Genomic DNA, 21,100 nt, shown 5'->3' with positions numbered 1-21,100 from the left:
GAACGAAGTTAAATTTGCTTGTTAGAATTTGACAAAATTCTAAATTTTGATTCAACCATTGTTACATATTAAATTACTAAAAGTCTGTCAACGTGACAAACGTGCGTTGAATATTGAATTTCAACCATGAAATTCTTCAGTTGACGTGACTATATCGTAACGTAAGTTACGTCATATTCATATTCCATTATATATTGTACTCAATAAATTGTAATTTAAGATTACGAGACGCTATTATGTAATAAAACTGCTAGAACTTCTTCTTCATCTGACGTTATTATAAATTATCAGAGTTGCATTGATTATAAATCAATTTAATCGCGAAAATTTCTCATTACTTCAGAACGAGAAAATGCATCGTAAAAGCTGCCGGTAGCATTTGAACAAGCTTATGTAAATGTCGGAGTAGTTTAACAGCTTACACATAAAGTACTCTGAGTTTATAGAACTAAAGGTTGATGCACTTATAGGATAAGTAAAGGAAGGGTAAGTAATGCGAAGAGAATATTGGAAGCAACTGTGAACACAGCAAAGGAGATAATATTTCAAATGAAGCCAAGACGTTCTACGAATATTTGTAAATGATGAATATTTTTCTGAAAGATCGCCCGCCTCTCTGTAAAAGTAGAGTAATTTGTTGCTTCATTTAGTTGGATACCTCTAACTTTCTTCTTACAAATTAAGGCTGCGATATTAAGAAAGGAATATAATACTAAGTAAAGCGTTATCCGCTATTAATCGAGCCTCGGTGCTTGGTCAATTAACCATTGTTCAACATCGTGGTGAATTTGAGCACACGATGTTGATTCCCTTATCTTTGAATATTTTTCTTAATTGAGCTGAATGCATTGGTAATTAGAGAATAATAATAATAATAAAAAAAAAACATTTCCCTCGCGTCGAATTAATTCCACTTGGCAAGTTCATTGTCAGTTAAAGAGAAATCAAGTCGAAGCCAAATGAAAGCGATAAAATATGGCTGTACGCTGAATAAATTAGAAAGATGAAGATGCGTACAATTTTTAAATGCAAGAATCATTTGAATTTCGAGCGATGTTTATCCAATAGGATGAATTTTCTGAAATCTTCTCTAAAAACAATTTACAGTATAAAAAGCAATGAAAGAAAATAACCATTATCCTTCAGATTAAAAATTATCGCACCATAAAGAGTCAATACTGCTCGTAAATTTCGTTTTATTTGTCACATAAGTACCTCTGATATCGTTTCAAGCTTTTATACTGTTTCAGTATATCGACTTGGTCGAATGTTTATGCAGTTCTATATTTTTACGAAGAGAAGCTAGAGAAATCAATTTTAAATAAAAATACGTATCTATTAAATACTATAACAAATCATCTGAAAAATAATCTCGTACATTTCTCGAATAATGCGTAAAAGTCTGAAGATTCGTGCAAACATTCCAAATTATACGAAGCTCGAAGCATCCGTGGCGAATTCCCTTTCAATAATTCTCCCCGCGTAAAATCTTCAATTGTCGCGATGTTCGCGGGTACCGCGTACTTCAACAAAATCTCGAGAGAATGAAATTTCGTTTGCGAAGGTACAGTCAGCCACCAGCCCGAAAAGAATCCCGTTACGGCAACGCAACTTTCTATCGTTAAGCGTAAAACGTCTCGCGGACGTGCCCGATAGAAGTTGTTAAGCAAATGAACAGGCCTTTATGATCGAGTAAGTGCCTTCGGTAGGATAATTCAAGCGAAGAGCATCATCGGGAGAGCAACGGCATGCGATGGTGAGCGCGCGCGAATACGAGCCCGCTACTTCCAGCTCGATCTGTATTTACCGTTATCGAACTTAAAAGGTACCACAACACAGTCCATAGACTATCCTTCTTATCCTCTCACTCTCTCTCTCTCTCTTTTTCTCTCTTTCGTGAGTTAATTGAGAAATCGTCGACTCTCTTCGCTATCTGTTTTTCTCTATATCTCTCTCCCTCTCTCTATTTGGCTCCTTTCGTCCGAGTCTCGGACAAACTGATCGGTACCTAGCTCGTTGTCCTCTTTGACGTTCTGTCTTACCTAGTTGACGATTAATGGGTCTTACACACTTGTTTCGACAACAACTGACGACACTGACGCGAAACAATACGACTCAGAGATCCTCGGAGTCGTCGTGTTCGAATCTCAGAAGACACACGGGTAGTCTGTCGCGTCGACGAGCTCGAACCAGGATCGTCCCATTCTTACGATCCGCGAGAACGAAAACCACTGAGAGCCAGCGCACGTCGAGCGATCGGTGGCCGAATCGAACGAAATCTTAACGGGACGAAATGAAAGTGAACAGAGAACAAGTGTCTGCCGGAGGCCGGGCGAGGCTAATGGGAATCGTCGGATGCCCCTGATCGGAATCGAGACCAACCGCGAACTGAGTGAAGTGCAGAAAACTCTGTACGAGTCAGGTGCAAGTTCCTGTCCCCCTCTCGTTCGACCAGTCGTCGACTCTCCCCTACCAGACGAGAGATCCTCGCGGGTCTCTCGTGGTGCCGGTTCAAACAGTTTATTCCCTTTTACAAGCGCCGTCCTCGCGTTTGAAGAGGGAACAATCTAATGGGGGAGGCGCTCGGGTAGGTAACCTGTCGGGATCCTTCCGTGCGATAATCCTGCGAAAAGTGGGAATATCAAACGAACCTTTCAACCAGACGTTTGTTACCGAGCGCAATTTGTATACGTGTATGTACCGTTGAATTGATTCGCGCGCTGGATATGGAATGCGTTTCAAAATCTTTTGTTGCGTTTCAATATTAGAAGGTAGATCTTGTTTATAAATTAGGGAATGTTTCCCGAACAATATAAGCAGAAGGTTTTGTAATTTATTACTAGAACCACCAAGGTCAACCGAAGTAAAACAAATTTCTAGAATTTTTTGACGGGTCAGTTGATCGTCTTAATCTTTTCCTCTCTTCTCGAAGTACACGTCTTGTATCTTTTTCGTCCAATCTTTCGCGATACTTTCTTGTCATTTAATAGAATGTAACCTGGGCGCCAATTAACGGTCTCAATGCGTATTAGACATGCAGAGTCGATCACAGAAATTCAAGAGCAAGTAAAAGAAAAGCGTAGCAGCGCCAAGAATGCGATTTAAATATGCAAAAGTTGTTTCTGGTAAACGAAGTAGGGTTACGTTAAGGGTAGCGGTGCGTGCGATCGTTGCATAATGCTCGGATTAGTATTCTCGTTAGCAGAGATACGGAAGAAAACGAATTACAATGATACTGGGATCTCTCTCTCTCTCTCTCTCTCTCTCTCTCTCATTAATTTCAATTAAAGGAATTCGAAGGACGCGACTGGAGAAAATTCACTTGGAACTGTCCAACTTTTCTTACGAATTCAAGGAATGAAAATTTATGTTAAATTAAAACAATGCACGATTCTTCTTCCTCTCTTTTTTTAAGTAGCTCTGTGCAGTTTTTCGATCGAATGATAGTTTCGTGTATAAAATAAAAAACAGAGGATTTCGCTCAAACTTGATAACGAATGATAATTTATAAAGGTCAATTCGAATTTATCAAACAAATGTTGAAGGTATCAAAGTATCTTTTATCACTTCTAAAATTTCGTATAGTACGAGTATGTCTATTAATAAATAATAATTATTCATTAATATTATGCACAATATTTGTCAATAAAGAATATGTATGTCTAAAAAGACACGTCATATATATATATATATATATATATATATATGTTTATATATGTTTGTGTCTGATGATTTCTGTTATTCCTTTCATGTCACATTCTAATTAATTAATAATCGCTTTTAATCAATATTCGCATGATTAATATCCACGCACTAACGAAGTGGTTCGCAATACGGAAGAAAATTTTACGTATATACATATGTAAACATCAGTTTGTCAGATGCTAGCAACTTTCTCTCGCGGACTTCAATATTTTTCTTCTTCTTCGATCATTCATAATCAATTCTTCAAGCATTAGTAGCCTGCGGTTGTCGTAGAAAATTGAAAAGAAAATAATATACGTATTCAGTCATTTGTCATGTCTATAAACCTCACTATTGTAATCATGAAAACCTGATCATACAACGAAACCTAAATGAAAACCTAGTTGTAACAAAAGGATTCGAATCAATGCATTATATGAAGTATAAAGAATGATCCGTTCAAAAACAATTATGGTCAAGTTTCAACTGCTTTTACCTCCATTAAATGTAAGTGTTACGAGTCATGAATCTGAAGAGGACAAGATTTGCTCCTCAATACGTTAGTTATATCCAGTGACATAGAAAGATCGATTTGAAATTTTCCCAATATAATAGTCGTGTCTCATTACAGTATCAATGAAATTTTTTTACAGTAAACGATCAAATAGATAAATCAATTTTAAAAAAAGACAAATATCTTTTAGAGAGACTTTTTCTTTCAACGAAATATAATACAAACAGTCAGAATTGCGAAAATTTGAGTAAATTTTGATGCAGGCACACGGTCATTTATAATGGCGTTCGCCAGTCAAGTCGTCGACAAATGGGCAGACCTTCGTGAAATTACCTAGCTCGTTAATTGCCATGCATCAATAGAAAAATCAGGTGCAAATGATATAATGACCACACGTCAAACGTAAGACGAAAGGTTATTTGTAACGTGGATGTAAATGATTTGTAATGTCGAGGAAAAACGAGCGAGAAAGCTGCAAGGGGGAAACTAATTACAAATTTAAACATAGTATTGCGAGTGAATTGTAAGAAAAAATATTGCCGTAACGCACGGTTGTCGCAATACTGATGGCAAGATAATCACTCGGAACTAAATTGTTTGTTGAAAGACTGTTCGTTCGAACGTACGCGCACGGTAAACGACTAAGATCGCCGGAGATGAAAATTAATTGGCAGTTGCAAAATGAATGCGAAACGTGATTTTACAATAATGTTCATTTAACAAATTAAATGCTATTCAATTTCTACTCTTTCTTTCTTCGAAACGCCAATAATACCAAACAAAAAATACATATTCGATATATATGTATATATAGAAATTGAATTATATATATATATATATATATATATATATATATATATATATATATAGGAATTGAATTTAATTTGTTAAATGAACATTATTGTATATATGAATAATGTATATATTGAATATTGAATATATATATATAAATTTGAAACTCATGAGCAGGAACTAATTTTTCAAAACGAGTTTTGCTTTTCCAGCAAATTTCTAAAGTGAGAGAGGTACGAACTAATACAAGAAATGGAAAAAAGTTTGTGCCACTAATTTCCTAACAATTGCATCCGCGTATAAATCTCCACGTGCATTTTCTTCCGATTCGTTTTGGCTTCCACCGAATGTTAATCATCGTCAAGCGGTGTCTCATTACAACGTTAATGAAACTCCACGACAGTTTACGACGCAGCAAATGATACACACGCGTAAGAGAGCTTTCTGTTCGTTGTCGTTCAAGTACTTTCGTGAGCCACGAATATTTTCGATTCGCCTGAAAAAAAGGATCCCGCGATTTCATAACGCGGCCAGGGCTCTTTTCTCCGGCGATGCTCTCCTCCCATCGTCGTCTCCTTTCTCCTGTTCGTCAGTAGGCCAACGCGGACATTCCCGGCAACAGCTTTCCAACGCGTTCCCGACATGGCTTCCAATTTCTCGATGCAGCCGCCATCTCCTCGAGATCTATCGATCGGTACTGAACGGCCACGGTCTTTTCTACGCGTACGGGAGGAACGGCCCCGCGACCTCGCTTTCGCGGGGCCCGCGAAATTTCCGTCGCCACTTCTGTTACGTCGTCTGTAGAGCAGCACGAAAGTACTCGCACGCACGCCGATTTTTTATCGTAATTTCGTCATACAACAATCCAATCCGCTCTCATTTTAAAGCGCGACGTCTCTACTTCGACAGCACTAACTATTATCTTTAAAGCTGTTTCTCCACTACTTGTATATAGGGAGAATAATCATTACGACTTTTATCGTAATTTCGTCATACAACAATCCAATCGCTCTCATTTTAAAGCGCGACGTCTCTACTTCGACAGCACTATTATCTTTAAAGCTGTTTCTGCACTACGTATGTATATGGGGAGAATAACGTACCCACTTTCAAGATCATGCATCTCTATTTTCGAGACTCGTAAAAGCTTGAATTTTTTCGCGATTCAGACCTACCACGTTCTTGAAGACTGAAATTTTTTTTCTTTACAAACCCTTCAAAATTGCTGTGTGATTTTTTTCTCGCCCATTTCACTGGGCTTCAAACAGTGTCGGGATTTCTTGAATTCAAGGAAGACACGATGTTTAAACATTTTTGTAACTTTCGCGAAATGTCAAATATCTTGTAATTTCTACGTACGTTTACCAACGTACTCGTAATAGTCGAGTCTCGTTGCAGCGTTAATGGAGTTTCATTGTTTATTACGTTTAATGAGCACTACCTCTTCTTCCTCCCAGATCCTCCCTTTCCCTTTCTCTTCTTTAATTCTGATAAAATAGTTTCTAGAAAACAGGCTGTTACTGTCGCATTACGGCATAACGTCCTTTCTATTTATCAACGCGAAACAGACTATCATTTGCGCCTTATTTAAACGATCAACTTGCTACATTACATACATACATACGAACTACCGCGATAGTAGTTTCATTGGGTGAAAGTGGTTTTGAATAAACGATTCTTTCATTCCACTAAATACACAATCTTTGTTGCAATTCTTTGTAATAATCTTGACCAATTAAAAGCATTTTTTACACTTATACGATGCAATTTTAGTCAAAAGATTCTTCAATCTTTTTATCTAGTTGAACTAGTTCGTCCACCGGCAATGAGTTGGGAAAGCAAGTTTCAAATTTTAATAACTATAAGTTTACTACGATGGACTACTATTCGCTCTAGTAATTGCCCAAAAAAGGTAACGAAGACGTACAGATAAAATATAGTATTTTATAAATTTTATGGACTATCTATACAAAGATAATTAAGCACTAACTAGAAAACATAATAAACTGCTTGTTAACATCTCATGAAAATCATTAAAAGATTTTCTTATTACAGAAATTTGCATTTTGTTCCCAATTTAGTAGACAAGGCTACATACATGCATGGGTTCTCGTCTGTTACTATATTAAGTCCTGTTATTAAATGAACCGATTAATTTTACAGTCTAATTAAATTCCGCTTCGTACCTTCCTCAATTTTATATATTTCGTACGGCTATTTTACACGCAAGATTTACACACATACTTCAATACTATATATGTATGCAAGCACGTTCGACGAATACGCATTTTTACGTAAGTTTCATCTTGAAAAAGAAAATTGGAAGAAGAGAATTGAAACGACGAAATAAATAAAATTTTACAGTAATTTCAAAATTCAATTCAATTATTATGTTATACTAAAAAAATATATATATATTTACATGTGTATTTATATAAAATAGTTTTTATGTATCTACACATGACAGACATTTCGTTAAATCAGTCTCTCATTATTATAATTTCAAGAAAAATTGAAACGATTCTACGATTGTACGACCCTAGAAATTAATTATGAATATTTTTCAGAGAATAAAAGATTAAATTGCTTTATTAAGCATTTATTACACGAAACAGAATTCATGAATAATTACTTCTCAGTAAACAATCCTGGAAGATATCAGATTCAATGTGAAAAGTGAAAGCACTTCAAATATTCGTTAAATATTCACGTCTATTTTAAGAAAGGTGCTCCACGTAGTTTTGCTATTAACATTCAAGATAATTTCAACAAATTTTCTAACACGACAAGCACGCGTGATTTTCCATTTTCGTCAGACGTCGTTAGTGTTGCTATATTTAAAACCATGCTATTTATTGTCAGAGTTAGACCACTTCATTCCCAAAGTTTCACTTTGGTATCAATCTTACTACCGACTTGCTACACGCATTTTTTTGAATAATATGTCAACTTTCTATTTAATTGTGAGATAATTGCCCGCACATGATGCATGTGTTGCCTGGTATATAAGCAACAAGATACAGGAGAAGGATTGTTGAAAAATGCTAGGCAAGTTTGTTATAATTTTCTCAAGTATGCAAATCTTTTAAAACTTCTTGGAAAGTCGAATATCTTACAAATGAGATAATTGGGAAACTGAGTAAACGGAAAATGGGATTAAAACGAAGGAACATCAAGAATTTGGAATATTTTTTTAACCCTCTCGTGTCTTTCAGACATTCAGGTTCTCAATTCAACTGTGATTCTCTATCTAATATGCAAGAATTTTTAACACACCTGATCCGAGTTCCAATCATTCTTAATTAAAAGTCATTTCATTTAGAAAATTGTATACCTTGTTTCAACATGATAATACATATGTGTTCTGTGGATTTTTGCATCCCGAACGTTCTTAAAAATGCATGAACATTCGCAGTTCAATTACAACTATTAATTTTCTCCTCGACCAGACAACGTTCCCCCCGGGAGCGTTCCCATTTGTTTCCATCGTTCCTCGAAAAGAAACGGATAACGAATTAGAAAGAGCCGGATGACCGAACTGCCGCGTGGTCGTTCAATTAATTAGCACGGGTTCGTTATGTTAGCCACGCGGGAAGCAAAGGAAATTACAAGGAAAGGACTGGCCCTTCTCTTCTCTTTTTCTCCTCTTTTCGTAGCAATTAAGCAACAGGGTAGAAGGAATTCGAGGTGAATCCAACACGCGAAAGCGAACGACGTAACAGAAAGACTGAAGAAACCGCTTCTTCGCATCCGCTTCCGCAAGAGGGACGACCAACCACGTGGGAGAGATTCATTGTAAACCGCGAATGCCAAGCTAAATCTTCGATATATCTCTGTCTGATCTACACGCCGGTTTATCTAGACGGTGTGTAATAATAATTAAGAGACCACATTGTCTACCTACATGGTCGGTCTAAAAAAAAAAGAATTGAAAAATTCTCTTCTGCTATTCTTCAGGTGCTTCATGTGCACAGGTAACTGAAAAACTGTAAACGCGATATTCGTCTATTTAATTCCTCAGAACATTGTCATGTACAACGCAGCGTAACGATTTTTTAATAATTCTATAATTAATTTGATAATTTTAATAAACAATAACAAGATACTAACGATTAATAAACAATTAATTTAATAATTTTAATAAACAATGAGAAAGTGGCCTTTTTGTTTAAAGAAGAAATTGAAAAGAATATTCGTAAAAATTCGAGAAATTGAAATCTATCGGAATCTTTTATAAATGGCTTGATAAATGTTGTTTAAAAATATTAAATGAAAGCGAAAAACTATCAGAACCGACATATTTATTGCCGATAAAAATTATTCGCGTCATTCACTTTCGTTTCTCTTTCACATTCTTTATATCCGCACCTGCTTCGTGACAAATATAAAATCAGACGACACGAGTCATTCTCACCAACTCGAACGCATTCTTCGAAGAAACCAGCGTGGAAAACTTATATATCGCACGTATTTCATCTCATCAACTGGCTTTTCTTCGAACGCTGACTTCGATCGAAAGTCAAACGATGGAAAAATGCCAAATACACTACAGTCAAAAAGTATCGGAGCATCAAACCATCAAAAGTTTTAGATTCATGTTAGATAATGCGTAATACGCTGTGGTACATTCACAACGTATAATTAAATTAAATTAAATCTCATGCCTCTAGGCAATAATTATAATTGTAATTGGATGAAAATAACATTGATTAAGAATTTTTCTCGTTACCTTCACAAGCTAATAGCAGAAATCGATGATGTTTCAGATAAACCAGAAGAAACGAACGAGCAAAGGCATAATCGTAACGAGAAATAGTTCTATAGAAAACGTTTTTAATTTTCTTGAGAATCCTTCGAGATGATTTCACATGAATATTCCGGTTCGGATTTATAAGGAAGTGTTTGTCAACACTGATTAAATTTCACGTAGGAACATTATACATCACATTCTTGATAACGTAATTATACCTTGAAATTATACTTTTCTTTTACACTTGGATTGATTCGATTTTAATTCAGATCTTAATTCAGATAAAGAAAAATTCAACGCAGTAAGAAATACAAGTTCCAGAAAGTAACAAAAATTACTAGACGAAAAGTTCGTTTACCTTTAGGGTAATTCTTCCAAGAATAAAAACACAGAATAGAAAGCTACAAAGTTATAAAACTATAAAACTGTAAAGTCTATCCTTGACGTAAGGATACAAAACATTTACAAGGGTCTAAAAGTCTCGAAATTTTATTTCCTCTTTAAAAAAAAGTTAAAACCCTGTAAAAAAAAAAAAAAAAAAAAAAAAAAAAAAGGTGGAACCAAAGGTAAACGCAGGAGATGTGAAATGAGCACAGATTTTACGGCTGTTTTTCGTATATAGGATAGCTGATAGCAATTAACACGAAGCGATGTTAGTGGTTCCGTGATCTCGATCACGATCTGGCAAGTTACCGCGTTTGTCGTGCGAACCTGACCTAGCGTGTTAGCCAGTTAAATTAAAACTCGTCGCGTTTCTCTATTACCAAGCTACGATGGATTTCCGAGCGCGCAACCATGCATTAGCACCACGCGGAAAGCCGAATTACTCGGCGACAATGGCAATGAGCACTCTGCTAATAGTAATTCGAGAAATCAAAAACACGTTGAAATAATTACCGTGAAAAATTCTTGAAAATTATTACGACTTTCCTTCTATTCTGCAAATAGACAGAAAATCGTGACTGGGATGGAATACTTGATGAAAGTGTTGACGAGAAAAAATTTTGATGAAAAATTACGAATCGTTCTTAGCACTTCGCCAGTTGCAGCTTTAGAATTCGTGGAATGAGAAACATCCGAGTTCCGATAACGGGACTCCGATGTTCGGAGTGATCGTCGGTATTGATATTAATTTCTAACGAATCCAGTCGCACGCATCTATTCGTGGCGCGAGGTATCGATCGATGGAGTCGGATAGTGAATTATTTGCGATGCCAGACACGCATGAATCGCAGGCACACACGATCAACGGTCACATTTCCGCCGTGGAAACCTTACTCCGGATATTTCGGGAGTGGAGATTCCTAGCTCCGCGTTTAAACAGAAGCGATACTATTCGAACAGCATTTCTACACTTGTCATTGATTGCGTTTTCCGAACTGTCGGTCGTACGTTCCACTTCTTCTCATGTATCCGGTTGATATTTTGTAGGGTAACGCACTTAACGTAACCGCTCTCGATAAAACTAATTATGCATTGTATAAAACCAGGTTACATGATTTCGTTCATGCGTCCGCGATACTGTACTTGGAATTTTTTCTTTCTTCTTTCTTTCTCTCTCTCTTTTTTTTTTTTTTTTTTGCTTCTTGTTCTCTTTAGAATCAACAATTTATTTACATTACGATGTACAATTTGCATGATATCACAGATTCAACTGATAATTTCTTCTAGTAGAATTTTAATAAAACGGATATTGAATTAAAATGATTTTTAAACGTCGTTTATATATTTTAACCTTTGGTTTTTCATCTAATACTAACGTGTGTATCAATTAACCCAAAAAATCGATAAAAAAAGATGCTTGTACATACATGTTCTTCATTTCTTGCTCATAATAATAAATTTCTACTTGAAAGTTGAGCATATATGCGGTACCCCTATTGGAAAAGTTATTTTAACTGTACTTCCGTAACATTATGCGGTATTTATGATATACTTTCTAAATTTATTCTATTGAGAACCGTTTCCACTTAAATATTCAATGGTAGTTTAACTGTCTCCAATTGGTGCCCATCCATACACATCCAGCGACATGGACATTTGCTGACATATTTAATATTGACACATACAGATATATACATACGTCGGTGAACCAACAGGAAAGCCTATGATGGTCATGTTACTCAAAATGCAGCACCAATCGTCTATAACATGCAACAATAGTTCGCTAATACGACTTTTCCACATGTTTTGAGTTCCAAATATTCCAATTGTTGTTTCAGAATTAGTGTTTTTCAGTTTAATAATTCGTAAACTGGAATTGGTGTGCAAAATAAGCTCTAATAAATTTTACTTCATTACTTTGTGTAATATATGTGATATACACGAATGAAATAACGGATTTATAATTAAAAAAAAAGAAAAAAAAACTGAAAAATAAATGCAGCTAAATTCATATTAAATACCAGTGCGTGTCCTAATTTTCATAGCGGATATTAATATTAAAAATTAAATAAAAAAATATATAAACTGCAAAGAGAAAAGCTCGTGAATGAGGTGCATGGCAAGTTTATGACAACACGCAGGAAATACTCAATGATCCTCTCTATTAAAAATTTTTCATTACAGCAATTAACATCTACTACTTTTTATCACACACTGGTTGCAATGATTAACACGTTAGATTTAAACACCGAGCAACCTCGATCGGCTTTTCAAGTTTCGAAATAATTATGGACAGAAGCGTACATGTGTATTATATATTCTTTTGTCTGGTACAACTAAACAGACAGTGTACACTTAACCCATTAAGGATTGACTCGCTATGTATACTTCAATTTCTTTTTCAAAAAAATGCGTCCTTCGGTAAAATATGCGTAATGTTGAAATGTTTCAACTATTTTTACAAAACCACATCTGTATTATCATCTGTTCTATTGACGCGTGCTAAAGCGTAATTACAAAACCAACGTCATTGTTCTGGTTTGTTCGACAAGAGGATTCGATTACGCGATAATTATCTAGGATATCCCGATGACCGCATGCCTCTTTCAACTTCCATGTTCGTTAACCCTCGAACGGTGACGGGGTCATTTGAATATAAAAGGAGTTAATTTGAATATAAAATTGTACACACTTACACAAAGTGAGTAATAATAGTATATAGTATAATAATAATAATAATATATAGTATAATATAATTTTTCGTTCGACTTCTATGTACACTAGAATAACTATAAAAAGTTAAAATATTCTGTCGAATAAAAATCTAACATAAAAGTTCTTCAAGCTTGCTGTTGTTTGCAATTATAAGACAAATACACGTTGATAAAATAAAAAAATCTAGCAGAAAAGTTTGCTTCTTGGTACGTTGGAAAGAGGAGTATACTGGCGTGCGAGTATAAAACTACCCGGTAACCGAGGGTTAATTCGTCGGCACGAAATAATGTTGTCGAGAGCAAATTGGACCACGCGTTTAGCCTCGAAGTAAAACAGACGGGCCGATAAAAAGAAAAGAAAAGAGGCGTACGTGCAAGGTGGAACACTTTCGCGACGAGAAGGCCTCGGGCAACGCGAGTTCTGCGAACAAGGAGAGGTTCTGAAGAGTGCAACGATTTCTATATGGGCCACGAGAAAGTCACTAGCGCGTGTCGCTGTTTTTTCTTTCCGACGGTTATCCGACCCTTTTGCACTTTCGCGGTCAAACGATACTCTTTTTCGGCTTCTTTAAATTAACCTTTACGAGACGATAATCGATGACTCGATGTTGCGCGCAGCTGAACCAGATCGGTGTATCTCCAAGCGGAAGTTTACGACGACTGATAAATATAACCGAGGTAATCCAAATGACAAACGAGACGAATGCTCAAAAACAAGGATTACAAGTAGGAAATACACGTTTGTTAATTTATCGGGTATTGTTAATTCGTTCATTAACGTTGCGATCTACGTACACCGTCGAAATTATTTCCTTGATATTACGAGAGTGAGCTTCAATCAAACGAAATGATCAAATTATCATATATGTATCTGTGACTGAGTAAATTCTACGCAATGCAATTTCTGTGAACGTAGCTCTGATCATTTTCACAGGCTTGCTGCAACATACGCATGCTCTACTGGCACTCTTTCGTAAAAATTTTACATAAAATTCAACTTCGAATTTAAAAAAGCAATAAAACGTACGTCGCAACGTGCAGATCGTATTTATAATCGAGACGTAGCTTTCACGCATTAAAAAGTAACGACATAATGATCATTTGAAAGAAAATATACATCAAGCGATGATCTCTAACGTAAGTATAGCTCGGGTCTGGTAATTTTAATCTCACTCCATCGTAAAAAGTGCCAATAAAGACACGCGATTGCATCTGACGCGTGTGCAACTGTGCATGACCTGTGTTGCGATTACGATTCCATGAAATCAGCAAATTAACATGATTGCCTATAAAAAAACAAAAAAAAAGAAAAAAAAAATGCGGACCACGCTTAGTCTATGTTACGAAACGACATTAACTGCATAAACGTGTAGCTCTATTTAATTGTTAAAATTACACGTTTACTTAAATAATGTATTTAAATAAAAATCTACTTAACTAATGATTGTGAATATCGTACGAACATCTTAATCATTGAGTTCACATCGATACCGATCTCTGTTTATGGTATACTGACAAAACTGTAATCGAATTCGTGGAGAAAGTTGACCGAAATCACGTAAAGCGATTCTCCTTGAGAAAACGAATGTCCGTTTTAAGCATGTGACATTGTCGAAATTCTCACGCTCGAACGGACGACCTATGGAGAATCAAATTGCGGAAGCACTTCGAGTGCAGTTGATATTAAGTAAAGTACCTATGTGCCACGGGTGATATTTAAGACCGGTATTACAAGTTAGGATAACACCATCGATATGCCTTTCCATGTTGTTTATTTGATAACGAGAATACATCAACTAAAAGCATTACTATCCGCGCAGAAAAAAGTGAAAGTGCTTCTACGAGTGTGAAAGATACGATCCTAGACATTCGATTCCTGCTGATATTGAAACATGTAAATTGAAAAAGATGAAATGGGAAAGTTGTCCATAACTTTGAGATGTAAATGAAGGAAATACATAGGTGTAGAATCGTGAAAGAAAGATTTCCTGACACTGGAGTTTTTGGCTAAAAGATTAGCCTTCCATACGTAAATATATATTTTTTTTATATTCTATACGTAAAATGAACTTTTATTTTGTAATCCTTTACTAATTTTGTTTACATTAAATAAAATATAGCATTATTTTATAATACAAGTTTCTAGTACATACCAAATATATTTGTATTAAGAATTTTAGAAAGGATATCTCTTAATTTTTTTTCAATACCATGTTACTACTTAATATACAAAATGCAAAATGGATATGACTTACCTGACTTTGTCCAACTCGATACAAAGCTGGATCGACATCAATGGTGAGCATCATATCTTCTACAGCACGACGTTCATCAGCTACAGGACTGCCTGGTCGTGTGTTCACATCACTTGACAATAAACCGAATCGTCTTCTGAATTCACCTAAAGCTATATGCTTAGGGAATCCCACTTTATGTAATCGAACCGCATCAATTATTTGGCTTCCACGAATCTGTAACAAAAAATTAAGAGAAATTAATATTATTAAAAGTCGGTACTAAGTAAAATTTAATCATTATATTACTAATTGCTTTAATTTTTGCATTAACTATAATTGCTTAAGTAAAATTAAATTAATTAAGTTGATTACATCTTATTTACCTGTGATCGCAAAAGCGGTACATTAATAACACTATCCTCACTTTGATTTGACTTTACTGACAATAAACTCTTATTGTCAGTACACCCAGCATTGTGTTGCGGTAGTATACAATGGACAAATTTAACTCGTGTTCTCCGCAAAGTTTCAATCAGTCCGTCCTGTAACAAATCACTATGTCATCAACCATTTTACATAGAAAATTATAACTAATTTCAAAAAGAACTAGGTATTGCATCTTGCCTTTCTTATACCTAAAACGACAACAAAAGCAAACAGCAAAAAACACGAAGTGGTACCATAATAATTTCAATTCAATGAACATTTTCAACTTTATTAGACGTATCTCATTTATACAGCGAAAACTAGTTTGGTTTCACTGATAAATTTATGTCAATTGAGTCACTATTTCAAGATAACACAACATGTAACATGACATATAACCTCCATTCCATGACATATACCTACACATTCATGAAAATCTTAATACTCTCAGATAACGATTTATGGAATATTTATTAATTATCAACAGTAATGTTATGAACTTCATACTTACAACAGTGAATTTAACTTGAAGACATATATTCTTTCTTTTAACGGCAGTGAATGTTCGTCGTATACTAGAAGCTCGTCTTAAAGATTGTGAACCTTCCAAGCCAGGCATGGAACTGCATAAAGTTCCAGAAACTCCGGCTCCACGTGCACTAACAAACAGCATATTCACATCTTCCCTGATACCAACATAAAGAGTATAATATTAGTTACCAAAGTAGTTACAGTTAGGAAATTACAATTAATAAAGATCCATTTATTATTTTAATCCAAATAACTAATGAAAAGTGTGTAAACGTGGCATATTTGAAAATTAAAAAGATAAAAACATATAAATGGTTACCTTGTACTTTCTTGAAGTATCGTAATGGCACTTTTAGTAACAGGATTTTCTCTTGTTGCCTTCAGCCAGCCTGTTGCTGTATAAAGTACGGGATTAGTACCCAACAAATGTTGTAAGACAAACTGATTGTTCCCAGGTGCTTTTCTTAGCAATATTTGATGATCTGTAAAAGAGAAATAGAATGAAAAAAATAAGTAAAACTCTGATAACCTAGGTTATTTATTTCCAAGTGCAAACAAATTTAGATACCTCTATCTCCGTAATGAGAAAACAATCGATCTAAAAATGTTTCGTCGCTACCACCAGGACATACTGTTTCTTCGTCTAACAGCCACAGAAGACCCTTTCGTTCCATTTGTCTACTTCCACTAAGGTCACTTTGGCTAGTTCGCAACATCGTCGCACCTTGCGAACTTCCACGATCTAACAGCGAAATCAAACCCTGAGGTGATCCAATTCCATCTTCGTCGCAGTCATCTTCGTAATCTACGTCAATTCCTTCTTGGACGTACCTTAATTATACGAATGAATTCAATAATAATATTATATATCGTATGCAATGGATCTGAGATTTTTCTAAGTTTCTATTCTTTTGCTTCTTTGTAAAATTTTTATTTAATTTCATCTCTAAACTATTAACAGTTATACACTATTAACTCTAAACTATTAACAGAATATAAACTATTAATTTATAATCTATTTCTTTATTCTTCGTTATTATCTATTGCTAAATTACTACGTTTTACTAAATTATATTTGAGACATCGTTACCGAAAATATTCTCATAATAAGTTGTAGCACACACTATCTTCGTAAGGACAAATATATTGGAAATATTTTTAATCGATTTTTCTTCCATTTCTCTCGGTATTTTCAGAAAAAATTAAAATATCACACCACTTTTGCTTGCGAGCGCGGGAAGAAAGAACAGGAAGTATGTAACATACTTTAATGGAGTATCGACATCGATATTCGATATGTCGATATATATCGAATTATTGAATTTAAAATAAAGAATGTTTCTATATTTAACTTTTGGTTAATATTTTAACATTAAATTAAATAATTTTTAATTTTTTATTTAATTTTACTACTACTACAATCTTAATTATTATCAAACATAACCTAATAACAGTATTTAAAGATTAAATTTAAAGATAACCTATATATTATGTTCTACATTAATTAATGGAATAATCACATAAAATAATTTTAAATGAAATTATATCCATTGCAAATGAAAATCAATATTAATCATAATACATATAAAATAAAGTATTTTCATCAAATGCAATGAATTGTATTACAATGTACCTGTCCTTCGGTGCCACCAGTGTCGTATGATGAAACAGCAGCTGCAGCCTTTCCTGCAAGTAATTGTGACACAAATCTTCAAAACAGGCTCCAGTTTGTCGACCACAGGAGGCTGGATTCTGAAAACCTGGCGAGTCACACAATAACAAAGACGACACTGTGTGCACAGAGGATGATATGGATCTGCGAACGAATAAAGAACGAGTTTATCATCATTACTTTCACTTTATCAACATTTAATTACAAAAGGGACAAACCGATTGATGAGAGCAGCTACACAATGGAACACTTCGGAATAAAGTCCAATCAAAAGACCTTCTAAAGCATCTAGTCCCATAATATCTTTGCTTTGTTCCGTAGGACTCGGTGTACGTAAAGCAGGTCTCGGAGTACTTGGTGTGCCAGCACCACCTCCGTTGGAAGAGAACACTATTCTACTCAATTCCTCAACGGTAGTACCCAATAACGTTGCAGCTTTCTCTGCACATTCGACTCTTGCGAACTGCCATCGACTTTGCGAACTGGTGCCAGCTTTAACCGCACCAGCACAGCTCAGATGATATATGCCAGCGAGGACCAGCCAAATGACTTTCTCGTCCGCCTCGGAAACACCAAGAATCCTAAAAGCGGCCACGATTCGATTAAACTCGACCATAGCACGCTGCTTGTCCTCGTGCTTCTGCAAAGGTGTAATGAACGCATTGTTCTCTGCGACTAGATTTGTCAAGTGCAATTCCTTTCTAAGTGCACCCTCCGCGCCTGCCAGTAAACGATAAATCGCATGAAAAGTTGGATCGCCATTCGCTCTTCTGCCTATCCTCGACTTCTCCAAAAGTAGGACCTTGCGAATAAAATAAAAAATAAAATTGTATATCTTACATATTTTATTTAAAATTATTGTATAATTATTCACAGAGTTGTAAGGTATATTGCAAAATAAAATGATAAAATAGAGAACTTGAAAATGAAAAATAATTTATCAAGTTCTTTTAATATGTTCCACTTTTCAAAAGGAGTTCATTCGATCGATTGTGCTCTTTATTAAGGGCGTTACACCCTGAAGCCATAGCATTAACATAGTAAAAGAATTCTCCATCTTTTATATAACTTAAATTTTAGTTTTTTAAAGAACATAACATAAACAACTGCATAAATTAAATAATTTTACAATTTTACAATAATGAATAAAATATATTATTAACTTTATTTGCATTTCATGAAATAAAACACAGTTGTATAAAACGATTACTATAATTGTATTACCTGCAAAGAAGCCGACGCTATTTGCCCTGATTGATCAAAGTCCAGACTGAAGAGCTGTGTAAAACGCGTAGCATTGGAATTCATGTGTGTTCTACTGTTTCCAAACGCTTCCAGGACTGTGAATAGGGCGTTGAGTTTCTCAATAGTCAAGATCTTTAAACAAAACAGACAGAATTTCAAAATAATTGGAAAAAATAAAATTTTCTTGTAAATGAAAAATTTACAAATTTTGCACCTTTTTAAAAGTGAGTTTTCTTTATTACAAAGATACATTGATTACTTATTAAATTATAAAATGATTGACCTACCTTGTTAACTGTGCCTGCAGCCAACACAAGATAATGAAGAGCATGTTTAAAGTTTGTTGTTTTGCCTGATCCACTACGGCCAAGGAAAACTAAGGAATGATCTCTTCGAGTTGCTAACATCCCTCTGTAAGCTGCTTGCGCCATCGCGTAAATATGGGGTGGCATATCCTCGCTTTTGCATCCTCTAAACATATGTGCTACCTGAGAGATGAGAGAATAATGTAGTTCAGGAAAATTTCATTTGAAAGATAGTTTCAAAAAATAATCTAACAAATCCTAATTAGAAGTGGCATTAAATTAAAGATTAAAAGCAAAGAATGTTCAATTTATTCTCATTTCGTATTGAACCGTAAAGCAATTTCGCTAAATGGCAAAAGGAAATAAACCGACGCATAAACGTCACTTGCCTTTTCTGAGTAAATGGCCAATGGCGCCACCGGATTGATAATGATCATGCTATCTCCCGCGTAAGTGTGTATTAAATTACTGGCGTAACGTTGTCTCAGTGAGTGGAGAACAGAAGATTCATTGAGAAAACGTAATTGCGAGAGCTCCTCGGCCTTGTCAAACTGGGGGGGATTGGCCTGTGAAAAGAAAAAAGAATAAATGATTGGTTTGATTTAACCTACTTGTTAAAGGATCGCGCTTCTACGTTACGAGTCTTCGTAATAACTAGACTGCGGATGCTTATACATTCATGGCAAATATAAACATGCAAGAATATGTAAAACATTCGAACTGAAGTAATCATTATGCTATTTAAAAGGGAAAATATTCCACTAGTAAAAATAAAAGTTTGCATAAAAATTCGTAGTCTGATAATAATATTTATTTTTTTGTTTCTACATTTTAAACACTTTAAATATTCTAAATTTAAATATTTTGATATTACAAAAATCGATATTTGATATTAAGTAAATTTAACGAACTGAAACCTTTTCAACATCCTCTTCGTCGACAAGAAGTTCCTCGCCGGAAGTGGTTAAACGAATCCTTAGCTTTCCCGTGTCCGGATCTGCCGGACCACACTTCGTTGCAGGAGTAAATCCACCTCGATGTAATAGCCAAATTCTTTCGGAACTCAGCCATGCCTGTTCTTGCGCCAGATGCTCCTCGGACCGTGCCTATTCAACAAAAAAAGAAAAAGAAAAAAAGAAAAGAAATTAAATTCTATAATTCTCTAATATTTTCAATTTTGTTTAAACTACACTCGGATTATTTAATTACAGAATTATACAATTATCAATGTTCATTATATCATTTTGCACATATGTATTTCTTCCAGTTTCCTACGTTGTCACACGTCAAAAAGAAAGTATTTATTTGCTCACCCACGAGTTATTTAGATTAAAACGCTGGTCGTACTTGAGAATCGATGTTGAATGAATTACATCATTGATTAGGAAAATGTATTTCAACCTTGAGATTCAACCTACGATCTATCCACCAAATAGCAAGCAGAAATCTGCAGTTTCTATGTCAAATTAGCATGTATAATCTTTCTAAAAAGAAAATTATACATTTCTAAAAATTACAGAAAATCTTTAATTTCATTTTTTAAAAATTTTTTTTTTTTTTTTTTTTTTTTTTTTCTTTTTTTTAAGCTGCACGTTCAGAAAGCTTTTGTCCCCGATTTTCAAAACAGATTTATCTATAATTTAACATTCTACTAAGAAACTGTCAATAATTTACAAAAATGGCTTGCGACATTTTTAACCGGTAACATCATTCTGAACGGCAATACTTTTAGAAAAAATAAGAAACTGTCGTTTAAATTATCAACATCCTTGAGAATTTCTGCGTTATTAGTACCGGTTTTGTACGCCTAATACTATCAATTTGCATACTATCTTTGCTTGCCTGA

The 21,100-nt window shown here is 34.8% G+C and overlaps 1 protein-coding gene across 2 annotated transcripts in view; it reads right to left on the bottom strand.

The window, feature by feature from the left end:
* LOC122527818 (unconventional myosin-XVIIIa) overlaps positions 1 to 21,100 on the bottom strand; it is a 60,344-nt gene that overhangs the window by 14,806 nt on the left and 24,438 nt on the right. For both annotated transcript variants that reach the window (XM_043652342.1, XM_043652343.1), the window contains 11 exons: positions 20,172 to 20,360; positions 19,644 to 19,820; positions 19,237 to 19,437; positions 18,929 to 19,081; positions 17,923 to 18,506; positions 17,666 to 17,848; positions 16,601 to 16,863; positions 16,352 to 16,514; positions 16,013 to 16,187; positions 15,459 to 15,617; positions 15,094 to 15,309 (listed from right to left, as the gene is read on the bottom strand). In XM_043652342.1, coding sequence (XP_043508277.1) covers positions 15,094 to 15,309; positions 15,459 to 15,617; positions 16,013 to 16,187; positions 16,352 to 16,514; positions 16,601 to 16,863; positions 17,666 to 17,848; positions 17,923 to 18,506; positions 18,929 to 19,081; positions 19,237 to 19,437; positions 19,644 to 19,820; positions 20,172 to 20,360 — 2,463 coding nt within the window. The remainder of the gene's footprint in view (positions 1 to 15,093; positions 15,310 to 15,458; positions 15,618 to 16,012; positions 16,188 to 16,351; positions 16,515 to 16,600; positions 16,864 to 17,665; positions 17,849 to 17,922; positions 18,507 to 18,928; positions 19,082 to 19,236; positions 19,438 to 19,643; positions 19,821 to 20,171; positions 20,361 to 21,100) is intronic.

Source organism: Frieseomelitta varia, unplaced genomic scaffold (assembly GCF_011392965.1).
Source record: "Frieseomelitta varia isolate USP_RPSP 00005682 unplaced genomic scaffold, Fvar_1.2 scaffold_232, whole genome shotgun sequence".
NCBI classification, from domain to species: domain Eukaryota; kingdom Metazoa; phylum Arthropoda; class Insecta; order Hymenoptera; family Apidae; genus Frieseomelitta; species Frieseomelitta varia.
This window is presented reverse-complemented; position numbering and strand designations above follow the sequence as displayed.